The sequence below is a fragment of the Mycetomoellerius zeteki genome, unplaced genomic scaffold, assembly GCF_001594055.1.
Source record: "Mycetomoellerius zeteki isolate Tzet28-1 unplaced genomic scaffold, Tzet1.0 scaffold138, whole genome shotgun sequence".
NCBI classification, from domain to species: Eukaryota; Metazoa; Arthropoda; class Insecta; order Hymenoptera; family Formicidae; genus Mycetomoellerius; species Mycetomoellerius zeteki.
In genome coordinates, this window is record NW_017256319.1 from 243,510 (window position 1) to 270,523 (window position 27,014).

Here is a 27,014-nt window from a genome sequence, read left to right on the forward strand (position 1 = left end):
TTATCAGCTACATAAGTTGATTAAAAATTAATATCAGATGTACCTGATTTTTTAAAACGCCGCTAACATCCATAAAATAAGATGTAGGCTATTATATTTTTGTCTATATTACTAATTTCTCATATATTTTATATTATTGTTACTAAATATTGCCTATATTAACTAATAATATAAAATATTGATGAGCTACGATTTAGGCGACCAGTATGCATTCGGCAACTCTCCCCTACTTCCATACATTCGCCATTATATTTAACAATAAATAAACAAATTTCGATGAAGATTTAAATGTTAAAAAATTTATAAAATTGTTCTAATTAATTATGAAAAAATTATTTCGTAGGATATCGAATGTCAAGTATTTAAAAATTAAAATAATATCTTCTATAACATTTCTTTTTAATCTCGAACAATTAATAAATTTTACATAGAGAGCAATGCCATGAACATAACATAAGAGTCATTGACATTAATATTGATTGCTAATAGTTCGTTCGTCTGTTCGTTCGTTCGTTTGCCGTTGACGGTCTCTCGATCGTTTTAGTCGTCATTCCTTTAATAACGTTATTACGGCCGGCCTTAGAAACGCGCTTCACTACGAGCATCCTTTTTAAATCGACTCGACAAATGCGTTTCGATAGGAATTGTCGAAGTTTCAGAAATACTCCAACGATTGCCTGCTGCCTCGGACTCTTAAGGCTTTTTAAATATGGTAGATACCAACACTGCGCACACTGTGAGCAGCTATGTGCAATTTTGCTTCCGCCTCCTTCCGCGTTGCGAGGCGTAATACTTGAAATGCATTTCGAGCTTCATTTTGAATTCAAGAGTCGTTTCAACCTTAATTCGCGAAAATCAACATCTCGCCAACGATTTTTGCACCGCGCAAATCCAGCATTGTAATTTCTGATTGAACTGACATTCTCGCACTAATAAGATCTGATTGCTATAAATTTGATTGGTCATGATCTAATAAATGCAATTTATTTTTATAATTTAATCGTAGTCTTTCTTAGTGTGAGTAAATATCTAAATAGAAATATAACGTTTTTTTCACTTTTGATTTTAAGTTATTTAAAATTGTGATCTATTTTGTCTGCACTATCTAGATCTGTTTCCAATCTTTGAACTATCCCGTAAATTATTCCATAAATTATTTTATAACTTATTATTTATTAATCAACTGTATTTCTATAGATATAAATTATAAAGCATATTTTCTTTCTACATCTTAAACAATTATCACTCTAAATAAGTAATGTGTCACACTCAATATAAGTTAAAAACGTATATTGTTTATCGCGACTATTATAAAGTGTGTTCCTGCAATAGATTCTATTTTAGTATTATCATGATGCGCATGCGTGTATATGTAGGTCGTCCACGTCTATATACGTTGTAACATTTTAATTCGGATTTTATTATTATAATTTTTTAACATATTTCTTATATGCAATTATTTTTACAATTTATATATATTTGTAATTATATTTTATAAAAAATAATATTCTATTAATGATAATATTTTATCACAGTTTAAAAATTTATAACTCATATTATCGAAAACTATCTTATCGTGATAAAATATGAGATTTCTGCCACAATTTTTTATTTTTATTTCAGAGTTTATATTTATACTATTTTATTTCTTCTTATACACTTTTATACATTTTTATATATTTTAATTTTGTTTAAATTTTATCCAATAAGTTGTGTTAATCTTAACTAAAATTACAAAAAAGGAGAGTTTAAATAAATTTAAAACTTGGAGAAAAACTAATATTTAATATATTATGTTATAATATATACATATAAAAATACTTCATATAAATCATGTACATTTAAGATAATCCTTATCTAAATTACATTTCTTATATTTTTCTTATTTTGTCGAAGATATTGCATTCCGTCTACGTTTTAAGACACGGTATATTTTATGAATCGATAAAATTGAGATTAGCATCAATTAAGGTCTATCAGGCGTCATTTGAATAAAAATAGCTGGCATCAAAGGCTTTTGAATTTGAGTAAGTTCAAGAGGCATCCGCCTGATAGTGGAAGCTTCGTGTACGACAGGCCCATTAAATTTTAAATGCCTGGGGATTAAATGCCAGAGCTCGCCCGCCACTTGATCCACTGGCAAGTATCGTGGCAGAAGCCTTGGCACACAAGGAAATCTTGTTGAAAAGAAATAGTTGAGTGTCCTCTTGAAAGACTGTAGCTTTCGAACGAAATAGCTACTATTGAATATATTTGCTACAATTGTTTGCAAACGCCATTGTGGTGTTTACACAAATAATAATCTGTATTTGAATTGAGCTATCAAAAATTTTTATATCAAATATATGTATATTGTATATAACAATTAATTATTATTATTTTCAATATTATTTTTAGATCAATAAGCGTTTAAAAGAATTAAGAAAGAGAACTTAAAATATCAAAGCGACGATATTTAAAGTAATATATTTTCCAAATGATGTCAAGAACAGCTACATGTAATTCCAAATTTTTCTATGCATCGTATAATAAAAATTGTTCGAAAAATTTTGAAAATACTTTTTTATACGTGTTGATGTGTCACAATCTTTTAACCAGGTCGTGAACTGGCATAGGCGACAAACTTGTCGGTTTTATTCATGAAGAATATTGCGTTACATATTCAGGAAGTTACTGACCAACTGTTTCAAGTTTCTACGGAATCACCGATCGCTTTTTGCTCCAAAAACATGGTGTACGGAGCGTAACACAGTTTACCACGGTTGGCGCAAATAAATTCTCCCCAAAAACGAAATCCAATACGAAGTCTGAAACCTGCGTTATCTGAATGGCATCGATCCCTATACACACCATGTATCTCTCGTTTCGATGGTGACTTTCGATGCTGCTACCACCGCCCTTGCTGGTCGCGTTCTCTGGCTGGCGTTATTATTCCGCAAGCCCGGTAATAACCAAATTAACGCTATACACGAATTTCCGATGCGGCGCACGTAGTAGTGTGCGGCTTACACCGACAAGGCGACCTGCAAGCGTAAGCACCCCAAAGTTCGGTATCGCGAGCTTGCCTCGAGCGATCCAATGCTGGGCTTTGGTCCTCGCTGTTGCTCTCTCTATCTTACCCTCTCTTTCCCAAAAACTCTCCTCTATGGCACATAGACGGTGTAAGCGAGTTTCGGTCAGCGTTCAAGGAACTCGAGGAGCGCTATCCACTACCCTACCAACATAACTATTCGTGTGTACTGTACACGTGGAACTCATGTGTGACCAACGGATAAGTTCTTAACGACCCTTCACCTCGGTGCCGCCGCCATCGCCGTCGCCGTCGCGCCAGTTGCATGTGCAGTGAACTGATCATGCTGTGCAACAGTTCGTGGGATCTTAGCGAATGTGTAGCGAATTCAGCATAAAGATAAAAATTGATAGAAGAGAAAACTAAGTATTAAGAAAAACTTTATTTCGTTTTTAATATTTTATGAAATTGTGATGTCGTTAAATATATTAATCTGCACAACATATTACATATAGATAGAACCCATATTGCCTTTTCCTTTATTACTTCAATGAATTCAATTTTCGATATTGTGAATACGCAGAACTTGTACCGACTACAGCGTATCGTTTGTTTGCATAAGTAAACGCAAGGTTTGTGTGCAGACGAATCTGAATTCAACGAAATTATACCAATTTCAATTAATGGCTCATTTAACTATTGCCATGTTAAATTATATTTTAAATTATAGATGCAATATGACGAACGCACTAAGCTTCGTTAATATTCTATTTCCTTTTTGAATTAATAGAGTAATTTATCATCAAATGGGATGGAAAAACTGCACTTTCACGCTGTAATGAATAATTAGTTAGCGTCTGGTTTTGATAGGTAGATAAAGTGATTTGAAGATTGAAGTCGAGATTGAATTAAGGATGAAGGCGTAAAAATTCATAACTGTCTTTTGTTAAGTAATTATTCGTAAAATCTTTTTTCTGGTTTGGTGTGTTTTAATCTTTTTATACATATTTAGTCTATTTGGATTTTATTTTAGAATTTTAACACTAGAACGCGCGAGACTAAATTCATTCAATCACGGTTTAAAGTAAATCTGGCTTTCTAAGAGGACGGTTGTCATTATGAAAGTAAAATTACTTGTTAACTATGATTATACCTATATGAAAAGTCACAAAAATCTAAAGTTCCATGTACAAAATTCAAATTAACTGAAGAAGAAAAACTATCAGATGGGTCAAAACGACACAGCCGTGATTCTAATGTTAAATGTTTTAATAATAATCAATTGTTAAATAAACAAAGTTTAATTTTTTAACAAATTGATAACGTACAACACATATTTGTTTGTATACAAATTTTTAAGGGAATATTTAAGGGAAAATTATAATATTAACAAAGATAATATTATGTTACAGTTATTGTACTACCATGTGGTATAAAACTATCAGTAAATATAATTTCCGCGATAACAGGCACCTACAACAAGAATTAATTGGAACAGCGAAAAAGAGGCAACAATAAAATTCTTGAAATTCGATAATTTGTCGATGTCAATTTTCTGTAAAAATGATTCTAACAGACAACGGTGTTATTTCGCGGCTTATTCAATATTCCAAACTTGTTTCCGACAGTTTTTCTAACAGAATGAACGGCTATTTCGTTACAGAACTCAACTCGACATCGCCATCGACGAGCGAACTCGGCGACCTCGTTGACGAGGCTGAGAGCGACGAGGCGAACGCGGACAACGCGGATGACGAGGATGCGGTCGAAGATATTCTTTATATACGCGGTGCAACCTTCACGATACATCTGGATGCCTCAGCCGAGAATTCCACCGTGAACATGACGAAGATAAACGAGGCGAACGCGGATCGGATCGAGCTGCACGCCACGTCTCAGGTAACATTATTCGCCATATTTTCTGGGTTAGCTTGTCGTATTGTTCCGTAAGTGTTTGCATGTTGTTCTGCGATCATTTGTTATGTAGGATTTCAGAGGTGTGTTATTCTGTGTGAAAAATCTAAGGTCTTTGATCTACAACAAATATACAAGACGATATCAGGGCAGCTATTTTATTACTCAAACTACATCCGCAATAAATTAATGCGATAATAACTTAAATTATAATGGTCCTATTTACTTTCGTGTACAATACAATAGTTTTTTTAATTGTCACATGTTGGTAAATACTCATTGTAAAGGAGAAGTATTATAGTAGTATAGATATAATGGCTGACTCTCTTAATATTTCCGTTATAATATCTTTGCCTAGATAGTGAATTCTAATAATTATAACTTATATACAATAATTATTTACTCAGTAACTGGTTACACAATGACGCTAATATGCCAATATACAATAGCAAGCATTTATTATAATAATTTTACTTTCAAGCATTTCAAAACATGTTTAAGGTACATTTTAGTATTTAATTACACATTATATTTCCTAGATTATTTTTCCCCCCATTATATTTTTAGGTAGGGGAGACCGGGGCTCGTTGGCATAAGAGGCAAGTTGGCATTGCGTTCCGTTTATGTATTTATGATAAAGGAAACAATGGGGAAAAGTTACTATCAAATATTTCTTTTACGATATAGGTACTTCTCCCTAAGTTTCATTTAAGGTATTTCTCTGGCTACAATCGCGCTAGAAAGTTAATCGCGTACAACCTACGAATATGCTTCTCCGCGCGTGCTCTCTGAAGAGAAAAACTTTTGAGACGAGCGTATATATACACACATAAATGTATCTGTGGGCACGAACACTAATCCGCACTAAAGACAGTTAAAACGTAGCAACATGTCTTTGTCTCGCCGGTCGGCGAGAAGGAGAATTCCATCAAATTAAAAATTTAAACTATTCTAATTCAGAAACGCGGAACCGCTAGGCCTCCCCATTTTTTTATTATATAAGGTTCCTATAATATTCCTACATCACATATTTATTTTTTTTTAATTTGTAGATTTTCGCCGTAAAATATTAAAACTTACTTCAAGATACTTGGCTTGGTATAGGAGTTTACATGTTAAAAGTTGAAACTTTGAAGATAAATATCTCCATTTCGACACCGCCAGGGTGTCTTTGAAATTTTAATCATATATAGATAAAATTATTTTAAACATAATATCCAAATTTCAAAAAAATCTATAGAAACTCAGTTTCTCGGAGAAATACCTTAAATTAAACAAGTACAATAGAAAAAGGAAAAAGTCTGATCAAGCCTGATCAAGAGCAGGCAAGTAAATTTTTTAGCAGCTTGAGAAAGCAAATCTATGCGATGTATTATTAATTGAAAGAAAAGTGTTTGTTAGTACACAATACGTATTTTGAGTAACAATGGTAATTTGTGTGATAAAATGATCAAAATCAGACGTGTGCAGGGATGAGGTACGTTGATTCACATCATAAGAAAAGGTTATGTTAATTCGCTGTACTGCACCGCGCACGTGTGAACATTCAATTACAATTTAATCTCTGACAAAACGCTTTATATTTAATATTTCTATATTGAAATAAGGTAGAATTAAAAAATAATTTACACTTGTTTTTCTGTAACAACATTTTGCTATTTGATAATTACAAAATAACTTTGAAAGATACAATTTTTACTAAGAAGAACATATGTACTATTTAATTTTTATTACTATTGCTTTTTTATTACGTTTTTGTTAATTTAATATAGATTTTATCGTAGAGACAATTTATATCGTGATATATACCAATTTACTCCATGCATATATCGAGGCAAGTTAACCACAACGCAGCATGTCCATATTTCATTTATCGCAAAGAAACTATATAGTGTATAGAATCAGTATTGTTATGAAAATGTAGAGAAAGGTTCTCTCTATCATATTGATATATTTTAATGATAATAATTAATTGTTTAAAAAATCTAGTGCCGAAATTGTGAAAACTATGCCAACGAGACCCGGTCTCCCCTACATATAATATATGAATATGTATACATGTGTGTATATGCGTGCACACACATACACACACACGCATGCACGCACGCACGCATATGTACCTATAGTATACCTTAAGATTTGACTAATTGACACATGAATACGAATTCAAACTTTGTTGTATTGATTTTGAGCAAATACTCGATACTGTATAAAGGAATAGTCAATATCGCAGAATTCACACTAAGATCTAATTGATCGATGTGTCTCCACGTGCCATCATCGTTCGCACTAAACTGGAGAAAATCGATCGAACATTGTCTTTGGGTTAAGCACTCCAGAATAGAACATTCCGTAAAGGGACATTATGTGCTAGGTATAGAAATAGCGATTACGAAATCGAGCACAAATGTTCTCAACTGAGGAATCTTCCTTTGAGCTAGAATTAATTCCCGATACATCCAAAGGATGTAAAGTTCTGTATGACAAGATTAAGGATTCAATCCGAACGATTGTTGATATCAAATGATATGACATAAGACTTTGTAACAAATCAGTTATTCAAAGCATAGTAAGTCAAATTATAAAAGTTACGATTACAAGACGTAAAAATTTCTCGTTATTAAATTAAGTATAAGATATACAATATAACATATGTTATTTAGATGGAAGTCAGACAAGCAAAGAATATTGAAAAATTTCTTTTGTTATAACGAACAAAATGAAATTAAAGATGAAATACAGATAAATATCAGTACAAGAAATAATATTATTATATAATTTTACTAAAATGTATATCAACTGATAGAAATGAACCAAAATTGTAAATGAATATTAACATTGTGATTGATTACATGGAACATTATTAAAATTTAATAAAAGGGAATTGACACAGACATTTTGATGATATCAAATTAACACTTTGTTTGATCAAACCAATGTAATGTGAATTCGATCCTTTCTCGGGTGATTTTCTTTTTCACAAATAAATAAATAAATTTATTTAATATTTGGTAAGTCTTGGCATTAAGCATGAGGTTCGTAGCTTCTAGGACAATCTTTATTCAAAAGTCTTCTCAAATAAAAAACATGAGACGTGCAACAGGTACTTCACATCCGCTCCACCTTTCTTAACATGCAGCAGGCTACCCTATTATTTCTGAAAATTTCTTGGCCTCGAATCGACAACAGCAAGCAGAGGGATCAATAAATGATGAGGCGGATGTCAGAAAGCGGGTCAACCCATAAATAATATTCTCTTCTCTTTGGTTGCTTACTAAAGTCATGTACTTTCTTCACGTTGTTATGCTCGAAATTATGCGAAAAACACGTTTTCACAAAACTTTCTTTAACTTTCTTATTGTTCAAGCATATCAATCTTGTTTAAAATTTTTTTATTTAAAATATGAGTTGATATGACATTTATGTTTCACAAATTAAATTGTTTTTTTTTTTAAGTTTGTATAGTATCCTAATTTAATAAAATTTTTTAACATCGTCTAGTCTCCAATTATTCTTTTTGCTTTAAAATATTTTTGTTTTTACTTTCTTTTAATTATTCATTGCATTAACATTCATAAATGCACGCGTGTGTTATATGTGTGTGAATATATGTATGTGTATCATATACGTAATGGGTAGATGTACTATATGAGTGCCGCAGTGTATTGAGTTCGGATTCACGGGTTTGCTAAGCCCAAATGACTGCGCGGATCAGTCATCCCTGCGGGAAAATTACGCTTGTATTAATGCAGATAGGTTAATTAATTATGATAAATGTGGTGCTTGACACAATGTTAAATGTGGTTTTATGAATATTTTCGAATGATTTAATTAAAAAATCTGATTCCACAATGACATGTATTAAAAGAGGAATTAGAAATAAATAGTTAAAATTCACATTAATAAATATAAAAAATTCACAGTGACGCAATTATTCTAAACGCACATAACATAAATAAACATATAGAAAATTCCTTTCTTTGACTTATAGTTTCTTTTCAATGTTAAAAACTCCACTTTTTATACGTGCAAACCAATGCGGAGCAATCCAATATGAAACTGGTGATGACATTTCTTGTTCTCGTGGATATTCAGGGCCCAAATCTGGAGCAAAAACTGCCATCCACGATGGAGAGCATCGTGAGCACTGAGCCAGCATGTTCCTTGGACTGCGGACCGGCTGGAAATTGTTATATCGAGCAATCTCGCGGAGATGAAGTCGATGTAGTGATCGAAGACGACGATGACGACGACGACGACGGAGCCGTGGATCTCGAGGGCAATACCGTAAACCTCAGAAGAAAGCAAGGAACATTCAGACAGAGATGCCAATGTCCTCTCGGAAGAGGTGGAGATCGTTGTCAGCTGGGTAAGTGATATTCTTTTCTTTATCTCTCTATTTGCTTTTTTATTTATTCCATAAATGATATATATAGAAAAATTTTTTCTCCTCGGTTAAACAATAATTTTGCCTTGGTAACGCTTTGTATAAAAAAGAAAAATGAGAAATGTATCGATATTGAGTTTGTCATAATTTTTTGCTTCGAAACTCATTCTCTCAAAGTGATATTATCACAAAGGAACAGAAAGAAATGCTATCAAATGTCGCGCATCGCGCTATATGAATCTTTTATCCATTGTTCTTTCAATCAACGTTAGATAGAAAGAAATGCATTCAAAGACGCAAAGTTAAGATCGATAAACAAATAAAATCGACGCGAGATGTAGATGTAATTCTCTAACTCTGTATTTCTCTACGCGAAAGTAAACTTAAGATCGAAAGGTCCTGCAACTGGCGAGGGTCGAAGAATTGAAAACTTGTTCATCATCGGTCGCCCCCGGTTTGTTCCGTACAAAACTTACGGCATCTAAGTCGAAAGAGTACTGTTTTCGCCTCGAGGTCCCGAGAGTTCCGTGCATTCGAGACGATCAGACCTGGTTGCTTTACGGAAACTCCCAGGAAACTCGGTATGGGGCGCTCTCGGTAATCTCAAACTTTTAACCCTTTGAGATGCCCGCTGTGCCGTACGTGCGCACTGCTGTCCGGCGAATAACGTTAAACGCTCTTGAGGATCTTTGGAGACCTGTCGTCACAGAAATGTAAATTGCCGATGGCAACTACATACGAGAAGTTCACCATCATGCCATCAGCCATCTTGAATCACGATATGGAAGATGATGAGGAGAATTATATGAATATTCCTGTCAATTTAAGTTCATATAAATGTTAATAATTAGTTCATTATCGTTAATATGGTATTAAATATGGTATTAAATTATGTAATTCTCCTCAAACTCTGCTATTATCAGTTTAATTGATGTAGCATATAAAAAGGAAAAATAATTAAATTAAAAACGTAAATAGCTGCTAGAATGATTTATAGCGAGATAACAGAATGGTTTATAAAAGAGATAATAGGCAAATCGATAACAATTTCTGATATATAAATCTATCTTGAGTTTTTGTGAACATAAGATACAAGACAATAAATTTAACAAAATAAGGCAAATGAAAGTACAGTGCAGTTAACAAAGCGCAAATATAATAGTAATACAAAAAATGTTTTCCTTTATTGGATTAAATATGATGTCATCAATGATTGAACGTTTTGAGTTTCTTTAGAGTCCTCCTCAGCAATTAAATATCTACAGGAAGTAAAAAATTCATTTTTAGTCTATCAGAATTGAGTCACAAAACAATTAAGTTGCCAAATCCAATCGTAATATATCAATCTAAAGTATATTGATACAACCAAATTTTGATAAGATGTATAAACTGTTTATGTTATTTTCTTTCCTTCTGTTATCATAATTCGGTATATTTCTGTTATAAATCTTTGAAACAATGCTTTGTAATGATAATCCTCCAATTAATTCTAGGAAAAGTGGGGGAATTGTGAACACAGGGTAAACGCAAACAGTATTATTACAGTATATTAAAGTGATAACCTCTTATTTCTCGTATCCAGATAGTCCGATATATGCTTACTGCCGTAATATAACTCGTGGGGGCCATAGAATACATACGCTATTTAAAATGAATACCATTATTTATTTTCGATGATTTTAATTATAGGTAAATAGGATTTTAAATTATAGGTAAAAATGAAGGAATTGTGAATATTTGAGGAAAAAATTAAATAAAGTCCACAATATTATTTATTAAGAAGTCTTTACTTAAAGAACATATTGATTTTAAACTACAATCATGAACATTTAAATATTGTTAATATAAATTATAATTTTAAACAAGAAACAAAACTAATTGTCCTGCGCAGCGGTGAATAATTCCAAACGGCAAGGGTTCTGTTTTTTATTTAAAATAATTGTTTGTATTGATAATATATAAATGTTAATTATTATAGTTTAAAGCCAAATAACTAGAGTATCTTTCGATAAAGACTTCTATTAATTAATTAATAATTGTCAGTTTTATTTACAATAATTTTTTTTCAGGTGTTCATAGTTCCCCCACTCTTCTCCACTTTTGATACTTACGATTTCCAAACAAATGAAATACAAATTTTGTTTATTTAAAAAAAGTCGAGATCTACTTCAGCATTATCAATACCAAACCAATAACCGAACTGGTTCATCAATATTGACATTTTGTGAATAACAAAGCTTGAATAAAACAATACATAGCGTCAAGATTCCGGATATCTGAATATCAGTTTAGAATTTTCATGTGTTTATAACTAGTACATACGATTAATAAAGATTACCTTTCTAGCCGAATAATAAATGAAACATATTTTCTTTATTTTATCAAACATGTATCAGTCTTCGTTTCTACTAACTATGATCGTTCGAAATGTACGGATTAAGCTACTCGATATTCGGTTTAATCTTGCAGAGTGGTTTATATTGCATCATGGGATTGCGTGGGATTAAGCGGCAGAAAAATTGCGAGAGGAGATCGATGGTTCGTAGTTTGAAGTATGTTTTACGCCTCAGTATTTGAGTGTTTTATCGTGCAGTTTCCGTATATGACGCAAATCGATAACAAGAATTACGATATGACAAACATTCATCTAGTTCTCTCATGACAAGCTGTACAGTGCAATCGCTTACTTGAATGATTGAACTGAAACAATATCTCATAGCAGCCTAATTTTTAATTAATCGCAACCACATTAAATTTGTTTTAGATTGATTTCTTCATCCAAGACCACGATAATTAAAAAGACGATGATGTAAAATATATATAGTTTTAAAAAAGCCGCTTTTTTCAAATTGCTGAAAAAAAACCGGAAAAATTTCGGTTTATTTTCGAAAAATTGGTTTTTTGGAAAAATTGCTGTTTTTGTTATGTAAAAGACATAATAAGTAACCTCTAAATTCCTTTATAAAATTAATGCGATCTATGAAATTATGTAGCATTACTTTTATTAAAATTTTTTAGTTATCCTTCTATTTTTATAGTAAAACCTAATATAATCTTTCTTTAGTACGTGGCAAAGTTTAAGTAGATTTTTAACTCTAGTTTGCCACACTCCGGTCTAATGAACTCCTGAAGTGTCTTTTTGTAGTTTATTTTTTTTCAAATATTTTGTTACGAATTCAGTTTAAATCCAAATTATTTTCTAGACCTACTATTATCATATAAATATGATGTTTGGATTCTATATTTTTAATTCGTACATTAATGATGCAATAGTATATGTTTTGTATGTTTTATTGAATACATTATGCGACCTTGAGCTTTTACACAATTTCAAAATTTCTGTTAACTTATCCCGCTGTGTACCCCATATTATTTTCAATTTATTATTTTCTTTACGAAAATAACCAAGAAGCAAATGTGATAGGTTTTACGAGCACGCGTGAATTTTTCCAAAATGAATTTTTCTACCCTTGGAAAAAAAACCGAAAAAATCCGCGGAAAAATTGGGTTTTTTTCCGATCCTTTAAAACTATAAAAATATATCAAATTTTTGTAGATTACAATGAAATATTTCGAAATGTTATGCATACAAAATACAGTTATTACGCAACACATAATTAAAGGAAGTAGGTCATAAAGCGAATGAATATATATATTTTTGCTTTTATTTATCGAAGTGAATATATCAATAATGCGTAAAGATATTATCATTGTTTGCTTATTTTTCAAGTTAATTTATTGCTATGTGATTGAAGAATTACAGGAAAATTCTGTGAAAATACATGAATGTGGTAAAGAGTACGATTTGTACATTGTAATTTTATATATGCTGTGTGGTTGCGTTATTGATGCTAGTTCCGAGAATGACGGTGCTTACAAGTACACAACAGAAAGCAAATGCTTTGTAGTAAAAGCAAAAGATTATTCATACGAAATGTCGGATATCCTTTTGCTTTATGCGTCCGCTTCATGCTTTCTATATCTTTGCTAAGAGCGTTTGTTTACCGCTTTTATTTACACGAGTCAATAACGCTTCTGTGTAATACAAGCAGAGTTAGAAATCCAACCGGTATAGTGGAAATGAAATAGTGTAACGAAAATTATAATAATGAAGTTAATTATTAATATATGTTAATCACATTAATGTCATATAATAATTAAAATATAATAAAATGTTAGAAAGCCATATACTAATATCTAATAGTATAGTTAATAACATCATGTTTGTATATATTTTTGAAAGTATTTTATTTATATGATGTGTATTGTAGTTTTAATATATTAATTTATAATAACTGATTTATCCAATATTTTAAATTATTTAAATTCTATTAGCTAAATAAGTAATATATATGTATAAATATTATTTCAATGAGAAAATAATTTAAAGAAGCTTTTATAAATATTTATATATAAAAATATAATTTATATTTTTATATAAATATTTATAAAATTATATTAAATAATTTATAGAGTTATTATACAAGGTGTTCCGCAATTTTTTACCAAGCGCTTTTGTGTAAATACAGTGGACTAAACTGAGTCGAAAAGTCCTCTATTATTTTGCAATTTTCGCAATGGTTAACGAGATATTAATTACTAAAAATTGCCGAATATTGATCTTCAATTTCTTTCTCAAATACTATTAACTTTACAGAAAAATTGCAAGAGACAAAAATTGTTTATTTTCTTCTCATAGAGCTCTAAGAATTTTTTCAGAATTTTTGATCAACTTTTTAGTACTGCATTTTCTTATTGGCAACTATTTTTATCAACGTGGGAAAATAGGGTATTAAAAAATTCTGAAAAAATTCTCAGAACTTTATGAGAAGAAAATAAGCAATTTTTGTCTCTTGCTGTTTTTCTGTAAAGTTGATATAGTATTTGAGTAAAAAATTATTGAAAACCAATATTCAGCTATTTTTAGTACACTCAAAAAAGTGATCTTGCAGTTACAGCGAAAATTATCTAAGTACGAAAAATAGCTGGAATAGATAAATTTATAGCAGGTACTGCGATATTGGATATGTATTGCATCTAATCATATAGATGACAGAGATAGAATTTAGATTTGTGCTATAAATTCTATGCTTATGATACATAATTTTCTATCAGATACAAAAAACAGCTATAATTCTAGCTGGAGCAGCAAAATATTTTTTTGCGTGTAGTTAATTATTGCGAAAGTTGCAAAATGGTAGAGGACTTTTCGACTTAGTTTAGTCCGCTGTATTTACACAAAAGCGCTTGGCAAAAAATTGAGGGACCCTGTATATAGGTATATTTTATATTATACATTTTTTATGTATCACACGTGATAATAAGCATCAATAATAATAACGTGTTGTTACTTTTCTCTCATTACCCGTTATGTATCTATTAATATATATAGATAACTATACGTCAGTTTTTCATGACAAAACGTACAAATCAAATGTCCACAATTTACACATATTTTGATTGTAAACGATACTATACGTTTTACTTTAAATGCATCGTGTTACAAGAGGCTGGTTTTATATTGACCTAGTACAGGATTATTCGCCACCTTGTTATTCGGCGTGGCCAAATTAAGCCTCGCTGAGCGGCTTGGTAAAACCACGAGGTGGGCGTTGCCTGACAGTTAATTCCGCTTGCGAAGGTTTAAAGCAAACGCGACCTGCAAACCAACTACCAAGTCGTCCTCGTTGATTCTCTGAGCAAGATCTAACGAGCTTAATTTATTTTATCAACGATGCCCACTGTACACCGCGCGCGCTCTGTTCCCGTTTATACATATAAATATTTATTCTTTAGAATGCGAATACGTCCATTCTTGACAAGAAATCCAAACTACGAATATTTGTGCATTAAAAATATTGACCATCAGCCTGGAGCAAAAAAAGACGAGACGGAATAGTACAGATTCAATATAATCAGAACACAGATACAAATAAACCAAAATGTGTCTGTTGCGAACTTGCATGTTTTTTTATAAAGTGACTCAATTAGAAACTATTAGGTCGTATTAATTGTTATATTCAGAATTTCATTATTTACTTGTAGTTTTTACGTAAAAATAAAAATAGTTAAAAAATATTTTATAAAAGAGTGTAATTTGCAAATTACTTGTTCTTGTGATATTTTAAAGTTATCATAGAAAAGAGTAACAAAATTAAATTACATATCTTTTTTCTAGTTTTTAATCAGAAGAAAACTTCAAACAAAATGTCAAACTTAAATAATAATAATTACGTCTGTAAATACATATATAGATATACGCAATTACAATTACCTAAACGTCGAGAATATTCACTCGTAATAAATCACGCATCGCAGAATTAAGATCGGCAAGACAATGGTCTGGCAGGATGAATGTTTAATAATGATAAATATCGCGCATTATTCAAAAATAAATGTGAAAGCGAGACATAAAATGTATAACTGTAATTTCTTCTTCTATTTAAACGCGAAAATAGTATCTCCGGCGGCTTAGCACAGAAACAAAAATTTACTTGCAGCTGCCGTCAAGACGTAACTTCAGGCTGCTACATTTTAATAGTGATACATTATCCGGACTTTTAATATTACAAAGTGCAGCTCGGTAATTCCGCATCATCCGTCCGCCATCGCGAGGTGTGAGAGACGGCGGCTTTGCTGTGATTTATGTCACGGTTGAAGCTGCGCACGCTGCGCGATGAGCGGAAGAATTATTTTTTCGCAGCTGCCGCCCTTCTCTCTTCCTCGTTACAACCGGACATAAATCAAGGGCACTTCCGTGCCATTTCAGCCAAAACCGGAATTCGCCTCACGGACAAACGTCGCATTATCTATTTTTAGTGTCATGTCTATTTTCTAATAATATTTTGAGTGGCGATGGAGTATGTCAAGATAATGCAACCGCGTTAATTATTATATTTCACGCCGGATATATGGAGAAAAAAGCTCTTGTTGTCGCAGCAAAACTGCAGTGTAGTTGTATCAGCAAGTTTCATAATATCACTACTCTTTCTTTCATACGGAAAAAGCAGAAAAGAACTATATGTATATATATATATATATTAACAATTACAGAACTCATAATTGCCATATGTACACAAAATAGAAATTATAGTACCTGAAAATTATCAGAAAAGATCAAACTTGTGGTGAATTCGATCACTCTACACTGGATCAGTGCATATTAAAAGCTGCTTTATATAAAATATCTCAATGCAGTGATACAATATAATCAACTTTGACAATGAAATGATACATATACATATATTTTGTTAAATAATGTTACATATCATTAGTAAATAGTTAATCGTTCAAATATTTATATACTTTTAACTTTGCTAATTTCATGTAAAGCAGCTTTGTATTGAGTATGCACTGATCTAGTGTAGTGCAAGTGATCGAATTCGCTATTAGAATATTTTTCCTAGCAGCTAGTACGCTTTTGCAGGGATATGTGTACAGGACTATCGAGAAAAGTACCGACTGAAAGAACTGGCCGTCATCGCCGGTTAGAAGTAGGTAATCGTCGGACAATTGCCGACCATTCTGTACAATACAATGCTATTATACTATGGTTATGATGATCTTCGGCCACTGGAGAACCCGGTCGGCCGGCCGAGCGAAATCCGGCGAGATTGGCGCACTGCCAAAATGGCGTTACACACGCTAGATTAAACAGATTAACCGCGCGCATCTCCAGTGGGCATTGTAACGCTGGAGAGAGCCCGGCCCAAATGTTAAATTCTTGCTGTTTGCGACTAAATCGCACTTTTCTAATCATGCGATTTCTATGAAGGAAAAACACGAACGTTTAAATCGGATAGGATAATTGCAGTGTCAGTTTGTCAGGACAGAATGATTAAAATGCATAACTAATTGAATGTTCGATCTTCTATCGAAAGATGTAATCGAACAGAAAATATTTACTGCAATGTCTTACATAACTTTTTTTTATCATTTATTTAAACTATAAAATTGTAGATAAAATCGCTACGTTTTATTGCTGGTTTTCAAAACCGCTTGTGTGTAATAATAAAACAGACATAACAAGTTGCAACATAAATTGGTACAATTTTTCAATAACATCCAAACCATGATAGCTGACGTATTATTTACAAAATAAAAGCGGTTACAGATTTATTTTTTCTATATGACGTAGATGAGCCGAACTGTTTGGAACTTCATTTATTCACCATTTGGTCTGTCAGTAAGCTGCATAAAAAATCGACAATGCTTTCGGGTAAAAAAATCTATGAAAGGTTACATTTGGTGCTGTTTCGTTGAAAGTGAATGTTAGACGAGCAGCCTGTTGCATTTTTAATACAACGTAATGTGTTTCGAGGCATCAAATTCTCTTTTCGTCTTCCTAAAGAAACGAAACTTCCATTCTGAAGCGTTTGATTGAGCTGCAATCTGATCGTGAACAATTGAATAACCTAATAACGCGATTGGATCGAAATTTCAATAACTTCAATGAAATTGCTTCTATGAAATTGCTAATAATAAGTCTATTCTGGCTAGGAACTAGTTTTTAAAATTGTGAATATAATTAACAGATCTTTTTATCAACAATAAAAAAACGATAAGTAAACGAACTAAGTAACGAACTAAGATATGTGAATTTTTTCATTTACTTCTGTATAAACTAAATAATGAAATTTATATTTATTTCATACGCATTCATGCTTTTAGATACATGATTATAATTTTTTCTTAGAATTCTTTCTGTCTCACACACACTTTTATAAATTAAATTTAATTACATTAAATACGCCAGAATATTTCTCGTTGCTTTGAAAAAGTATAGTAGAATAGCAAATCTAATTGTATTACATCATGCTTTCAGTATCGACCGGTTATTCCGTATATGTATTATATATACCCAAGTATCCGACTACATGCTGGTTAATCGAATTCATGAATAATTTCTAGCTAGTCAAAGTCACGAACTACAACATAATCAGTTTCGATAAAATGACGTATTACTGATTCAAAATAATAAAGAGAGGAAAATGTAGAATAATAAATAGACTAAATAATGGATAAATGAATAAAATAAATGAAATAAAATCAATTTAATTGATTGACACGTTCTCGATTTTAAACTTTATTTATTGACGTCGCTCTTCACAGTGATGTTATATTCATAACATTGATATATTTATCAATGCTATCGATCTTATACAGGACGTCTTGAATTTAAATGGCCAAACTTCGGGAGCGTGTAGGCGATAAATTAGAAAAAAAGTCTTTTACAGATATGATTTGTTTTGGAAAAAATCGCAAAAAAAAGACAAAATATTTCACACTTTTGTACTTATTTGTTACTTATTAATTCACATTTATTTATTCATGTTGTCACTTGCTTAATGCAGAAGTGTTAGGTTCTTGAAGCAATGCATTGTATCTTGTACACAGCTAGTGACAGCTAGTGTTGCAACCAAACACTAATCTGCTCAACGTAATGACTCGCTTATGCGGCACTCTTCTGTCTAGAAATCTGCACGCATACTCTCTACTCGCACTGCCTCTGAAGTATTATCACTAAAGTCGTACACGAAACAATAATATTCCGAAAATTATTGTCTTTTTCATGATTTTCTCCAAAACGGCACAAAAACGAGCATATCTCTAAAAGACTTTTTTTTGTTTATCGATTCCCACCCCTACACGCGCCCGAAAATTAACCATTTTAAATTCCTATATAATGTATAAGTAATCGATATATGTTAAAATTAAATTTAGTTCATACTAAAAATGTAGTTACTAACTATTTTTTTAATTAATAAAGTATATTTACAATTATATTATATATGTTGTAATTAAAGTGTTTGTTTGATCTTCATTATTCGTGATTAACTTTAACTTGTATTGAGATGTTTGCCGAATTTCACGTAAGGCAGCTCATTTAAATGTAAAACGTGACGACGTGATAGCATTAGCGCACAACCGCGAGTTCGTCGCATTCGGATATACACTTAAGCATATACATACGTAACGACCGCGCGAACGTAGAGTTGCGACACGTTGCTATCGCGCATATTACCGAAGTGCATCTACCTACTCCAAGACGCGCACAGTTGCAAGATATAATTCGATTATCGCATTATCGGCTCATAAAGCGCCCATTATCGCTCGCGTGGCACGATTTCCCTGGTTGAAAGGCTTCATTGATAATTTGATATATTTTGAACGCGCGAGCCGTCTGTCGCATCTCGAATCGATGGAAATCTCGTGCGAGGTGTTCTGATCATCAGCGCAGATGAATTATGAAACGCGATCAGAATTTGCGTCCGATATTCTACTTCGTTAGCGAGATGGCGTGATACACGTTTTTACCGAGTTGTAAAATTCAAGAGGATGTCTTCTATAAGGATTTCAAATTAAGGGGAGATTCTACTTTGGATGGTAAAAAAATCGGTTTTTTTTTATTTACATGTTTTGCATCTCTGAAGTGTGTAGAATATGCCTGTAAAAGGATTTTGCAATATTCAAAATGTTAATGCAATTTATGACTCGTAACCGGATTTTGCACCGGTCGAAAATCAAGTGAGCTCAACGGTATTACACGCAAAACAAGCAAGAATCGAAAGAAAAAAGGCTCAAATGCAGCAAAATTTGTTCTTCGAACAGAGGAGAAATTGACTTATATGGGCCAGAAATCGCTGATTAAATGTAAGTTGCAAAATATTATAATTAACTAAAATCATTATTATGAAGTAAAACTTTATTTTTTTCGCGTTTTTCTCGAATTCATGTTTTTCAAACTGATGTGAAATGTAGCTTCAATCAATCATCCGATTGACTTAAATTTTTTTTCTATGTAAAATTTTTGGGGCTATGAACCTAAAAATGCCATAAATTTACTAAAATAACTTTATTTAAATAGGTTGAAAGTGAAAAAAGTCCGTGAAAATTGACACTTAATTTCAAATGGCTGCCATTTTGTAAATTTTCAAATTTTTCAAATGAAATGAGGTTCATGACCCCACAAATTTAATATATTTTAATAATTTCATTAATTTTTTTGTCTCATATAAACTGTCGACTGTCAGGATTTCACGCCAATTAATCACGTACGCACTGCACGCTCTGATGCAGTCCTAAGAAACAACCGCAATTTTTTATATTTCGAAAAAAAAAACATTATTATTTGTACGTGTGAAATATATAAAACATTGTGCCAAAATATTATTTTGATACCTCCTTCCTTTCCTTATGAAAAAAATTGATAAAAAATATATAAATTTTGGACCCCCCTTTAGAGTAGAACCTCCCCTTAAGTTGAAATTTTTATTGCAGAAAACTATCAGTTTTTTTTTTTTCAATTTTTCTAATCTAAAATACTCATTACAATTTATTTGTTCAGTATACAAATGTACAAAACGTGATAAGTTATAACGCGTGAAAATATATACAATATGGATGAACAACGAAAAAATGACAGTAAAACGTAATTCTTTCTCCACAAGACATTCTAAATGTTAAAAAAGACCGTTGAGATATATTTTCATGAAAACAACAGATTTCCCGTTTCTTTATGGAAGGAATAAATGGATAGCTGTATCTTTTCACGTGAACTAGAAAGTGTCATGAATTATCGTAACATTCCAACGCTTTCCGTCAAGTTCTACAATTTTTATCCTACCCATTTTCTTTCCCTCGCACATCTTCTAACAATAAGAGTTACTGTTCTTAAGATACTTCTGCGCGGTACCCACGAGATTACGAAGTGCGAATACTTTAAGCTGAATCTAGAATGTGCCAAGAAATAAATAACGCAAGCAGGTCACGACACGAAATGACTATTGTGAATAGCAAAATTTAAAGATAACTTGGTATTAAGTCTTATCAAGAAAAGCGTAACTTTTTATAATTCCGGATTTTCTATCAATGGATAATACACATGAAAATTCAGAAATATGATAAAACTAATATTTTATATTTTATATACATATATCTTATATCTAGATATATAAGATATTTTATTAATAATTATACATATAAAACGTTACATATAGTATAATAATATAGTATAATATATATAATATATACAATTAAATTTTATAAAATTATGTATAGAAAATTATAATATGTAATTTTTTCTCTCTTTGTCTCTCTCTCTCTCTCTCGTTCTCTTGCTCTCTCTCTATTTATAATCGTAATTTTTATTGTTTTTGTCGTAAATTATTCATAAATGCATACTAACAAAAAATAAGTTTCATTTTAATTCTGCATAATGCTCGACATACCTAATATTTTTTCACGGTCCGTCTGGTATATCATATATTCGTACTACTGAATAGCGTATAATCGTCCTGAGGACAACCGCCAAATAGCAGCGATTTCAGAAACAAAGGAGTGCCTAGTGGTTTGAGATAGGTCGTTGATCTCGCTGGTCTCGTGCTTGTTTTCCAGCATCTCGAAAGCGTCTCCATTAAGTCTTTTCTTTCAAGGTGCAAGACGAAAAATTGCGAGACGAAAGAAAGAAAGTAACAATTTTCTACGAGATTCAGTAGACGACTGAATTTTGTTTTGGACTTTGCTAAAAATGATTTCCTTACTTAAAGTAATTCTTTTTTTTTTATATGTTTATAGTGGAAACAACAATATTTTACCTTAGAATGTAACAAAACAGCGAGAGCGGATTTTTCTCCTCTCTCGCATAAAATTATACTCTTAAGTGTTAAGCTGCAGTAGTTATAGTCAGATATTGAATTGAATTATGATGTTAAAAGCGGGAAGAAATAGAAGGAAGCAGAAATAATTTTCGCGCAGGAAAAAACATTTCTATTTATATCAGTAATTTTTTTCAGTAAAAAACAGAATGATGAAACATTTTAAAAGTTCTATCAATTTAACGTACGTAAAAAAGATTGATCGAATAAATTTCACATTCTCTGTCAAAATATATATCATAAATAATAACAGAAAATAACGATGTTATTTAAATACGTTCAAAATTATTTCAAAATTATTTCAAAATGTTCAAAATTGTTTTACGATGCTCAAAATTATTTCACGTTTCAACGTACTATATCTATATATGATAAATGGACTGATAGTAGAGCTTGCACATATTTCAGAAGTTCGCCTTATCGGACAGAGTGGATTCATTGATGGAAATTCGCTCATACGGACATAGAAATCGTTCATGTGCATCAGCTCGTGATTTCTTTGCATGTTGTAATCCAAGATGAACAGGAAGTAATCGCCAATTCATAAATTTTCTTTTAAGATATAAAATTTCTTTAATCTATATTTTTTATCTCATATATATGTATATATATAAAACTATGTTATTTACATATAATAATTTATGTTATAATTTTTTCATTTAAATTGAGCTTATTATAATTTATACAATGTATATTGTATACAATATACAGTTATTATTTTTTGGTATCTTTTTATCAGTTTTTCTTATCATTCTTTATAATTGGACTCGCGGGCAAATAAGAATTGTTCATCATAACACGTCGTCTCGCCAGACTTGCACCATAATAAACTACTAGCTTTTTATTTCTCTCGTTTTACGATATATCATAAAAGTCTGGCGAGAATCTCCGAGTTGCAGTTGCAGAATATACACTAATAAAGTATGCGGAAGCAAGTGAGAAAGTAGATACAGAGCGCGAGATGAAGAAAGGTGAATCATTAAAGATGACTCCTTTTTTCTTTCATTGCGGTATATGACGCATTGTTGCTTACATTGTCAGAAGTTTTTCATAAAGCAGCTTTCTTGCAATAACAACGACGAATATCCCAAAAAAAGACAAGAAAATAAGGCGAGAGCCAAGCGGACAATCTCGAAGTTTTTCGTCTTCGTATATCGTTTTCTTTTTTAAAGAAATCTATCTTGCAAGTTTGCCGAAGTTATTTATAATTAATATCATGAAAAAAATATATAATATAATATTATTAATTATATATATAAATTGTTATTAATTAAATAAAATTATATCTCTTTCTATTATTTTTTTAAACAAATTTCAATTTAATTCGTAAACTTTTATCATTGTGACATATTTTTCATTTATTCCCACGTGCTCTAATTGAAAATTACAGAACGTATATTAATTAAAAGTAAAAACCTAAGCGGATTAATTATCCTCAATCCTAATATCCTCATGTATTAATTAATGGAAAAACGAGACGACCACGTTCGTTAATTAATGAATCGATTGCGCCACAACATAATTATTATCTGCGAAATTAATTGCTATTAAACAAATGGAATACGAAGTATAATTTAATTAATAAGATTAATAATTAAAATTTACAAACAATGTGCTAACATGCACAGTATCAATTTTGTTCTGAAGAAGATACGCTTTTCCAACCATCTACTCTTTCGTATCGCAACTCATAAATATTAAATGATATAAATATTTTTAGAACATCAGAACTTTTTCTTCAGTATATTTAAATTGCAATATATATAATTTTTAAAAATATATTTTTTTGGAATTTTTATAATTTATTTGTACATCGCTTCGGGCATTTTCTCTCGTCAAACGATTTATGTTTACTATAATGCACAACTTGCAATATGATTGCTTGTCCACATTTAATTTAAACAAAGTTACTAAAGTTTATATACCGAGATAATAGGTACAGATTTAATCCTCCGGTGATATGATTCTTCGCCAGATTGCTTTTACCTCAGCCAATTTTGGTGATGACAAACGAGACGATTTTTACATCCGGTTGCATCGAGAAATGGCACGAACGTCGTTTGTTGAGAGAGTAAACATTCCGCGAATATCGTTCCATATCGAATCTCCAAGCGATAGACGTGAGGTGCGAAGTACCCTGCGTCTTTCGCAGTGATGCGAACCACTATATACCGTACAACCACGTATATGGATACACGTGCAGCTGCGGTATGCATGCACCACCATGTGTGTATAAGTGTATATACATCGTACATGTGCTTAGATGAAGAGGATAGACACGTACACTTATACATGCATTCAGGGCCGCAGCTCAGTATGCCGCGAGCAAATATTTACGCGGTCACGATAAATCAATTTGGTTGTCTTTGATAAAATAATTTGTACATCTGGACCGTATGTTATTGTGCATGGAGAATAGTCGTGTGTTAATTCACGAGCCAATATTTAAGCTTGGCTTTATATGTGCAAGAAAGCGTAAATTCATTTCGCAAAGCTATGACTATATAACGACACACACACATACACACGCGCGCGCGTATGTACGAAGAGCACAATTAAATTTAGACGAAAGAAAAAGATATTGTTATAAATGTTTATTTTAATTTTTAATCTATCTGTTTTTAAATTTATATTTAAAGATAAAAATATGATTTAATCCTTGGTAGAAATTTCCTGTTAGTGCCACGATACTGGCCAACGCCACGATACTTTGTCACTGCTTTGTCACGCCATAACCTTTTAAAAAAATCTGACATGGTCCATAAGAGGCCTAATCTTGCGCCTGATATGGATCTGGTATGGAAATAACTTAGCATTCGCAGTAAAATTATTTCCAGCGTATTATTTCATTTCTATGTAATTTCCTCAAATATTAATAATATTAAACAGTCAGCAGAGGCATGAAATTAAGAATGGTTACAGTAGGAGGTATATAAGTAATGTTGGCAATGACTCGATCACAAACTTGCGATTAGCTCAGCGTAAATTTATTAAGGTCCAGCTACAATACAATTAGTAGTAGGCAGTAATGTAGTAAGACGCAAGCAGTAGCACAACTTCTACAACCATGTCTGTCTACAATGAAGACGACGTAGCGGCAGCTACGGCATAAAGTCAATCAGAAAATACACTGTTTGAGATTACATGCAAAATAGTGATCGAGTTTTCTCAGAAGTTGCAACAGTTATAAATTCATTGGTTCATAATACTGAAAATCGTCATCAAACATAGCCTCAAAATGACACAAGACACTTGTCATAAGCCGTAGGCAGTACCGAAATGGAAATGGTTCATTTCGCTTACAATTACAGTTGCGACCTACTAAACCGGAAATACGTCTTTTACGATTACTGATTATGGCCTAAAACTCTCCATTGTAGCTGGACCTTTAGGCTACCGTTCTAGGGATCGTAAGTTCAAATCTTCCGGAGATGCGATGCGTTTTTTAATAATTAATTGTAGTTAATAAGACAGAATGCGAAGGTATGCGAAAAAGTAAAAATAATAAATTGAACTGGAAAAATAGAAGTAATAATAATAAAAAAATTATTTTTTTCGTTAAGGTATAAGTGTAATTTTTTTATTACGTAAAAAAACTGTTTTCATTTAAGAAAATTTTGTTGTTATATATAAAAAATATATTCCTTTCATTTAAAAAGAGTTGCAAAACTATAAAAACTATTTTTTAAATTCTAATAGAAAGGAACAACACAAAAACTTCTTCAAATCAAAGAAATCGAGTCGATATCGATCTCATTATTATTTTTTAATTCTTAATGTGCCATGTATACGCCAGGCTAATCGCTTGGCGGCGCCTGGTCAGTCCGTTGATCATGGCACGTCAGTCACTCGCCAGGGCCACTAACAAAACGTGACATTGCTGGAGCGGCGCTTGCAAATTTACCATGCTAGTTCGTGATATGGCAGCATGGTATCCATGCAAGAGCTATACTAGCTCCTTATCTAAATTTCTACCAGGGTAATTGAATAATTTAATGATAAACAAATTTTTTTTTATTTTTGAAAGTGTGAATTTAATTTAATAATTTAATTTTTATATAACAATACTTCCATAAACGAACATTTTCTTTTTGACTACGATGTTTTTATAATAAAATTATTAATTTTAATTTATTTATTTATTATACGGAGCGTTTCAGATCTAACGCATCACCTGCTAATGGCAGATTCTTGAAATTATTTTGAGATTAAAATTCTAATATCAAAATATCGAAGCTACAATAATTTTTGAATTTATAATCATTCAAAGCTAGCAAATTACCGTCTAAAATTTGCGCGTTCATGATATGGTATAACACAAAGTGCTAAAAGTAAAAAGTAATAATTGCTTTTGTTAATATTGATGTAAATATTATGTACGCGAAAATAAAGTTACTGATATTTCTAATTCTTGATATTTATTATGTTAAAAAAATATACAGCCTGAACATTATGGTATTAAATTCTCGTCTCAAAATGACTTCAGGAATCTGCCATTAGCAGGTGGTGCATTAGATCTGAAACATTCTGTATATCTATCTGTTTTTTACATATTTATCTATTTTTATTTGCTTCAAATTGTATGTACCTACACAGCACAATTCATCTGAGAGACGTCGCACAGACATTAGAATATCTATATATGACGTGACGTCCCGTCGCATAAAATGCTGTATATTCCACGTGTGCTCTTAGCGCCGAGACACTATTGTGTCTCTTGATTTTGTGATATTCACGTGACGTTGTTCGAACGAGGTGTGCTGTGTGAATAAAAATCTTTACTCTCGGTGACAGAATATTCAATTTCTAGTAAACCAATTATGAATTTCTTTATTACGCTATCTTTTTTATTTGCATTGTAGGTAATATGATTGTGTTATATTAATATTATTTAATATTATGTATTTCTTCAGCAATCTTTTTATACAACAATGAACAAACATTTACGCGATTATACGTTGAATATAAAATTGTAACAATAAAAAGTGTTACGCGATAGAAGTACTAGAATATATCTTAATTCGATCTGTAACATAAAGGGAACTTA

The 27,014-nt window shown here is 31.6% G+C and overlaps 1 protein-coding gene across 1 annotated transcript in view; it reads left to right on the forward strand.

Moving 5' to 3' along the window:
* LOC108731828 (EGF like, fibronectin type III and laminin G domains protein pikachurin) overlaps positions 1-27,014 on the forward strand; it is a 135,072-nt gene that overhangs the window by 32,564 nt on the left and 75,494 nt on the right. Inside the window, exons 3-4 of the mRNA XM_018462348.1 lie at positions 4,674-4,909; positions 9,020-9,293. Of these exons, the coding sequence (XP_018317850.1) occupies positions 4,674-4,909; positions 9,020-9,293 (510 nt within the window). The remainder of the gene's footprint in view (positions 1-4,673; positions 4,910-9,019; positions 9,294-27,014) is intronic.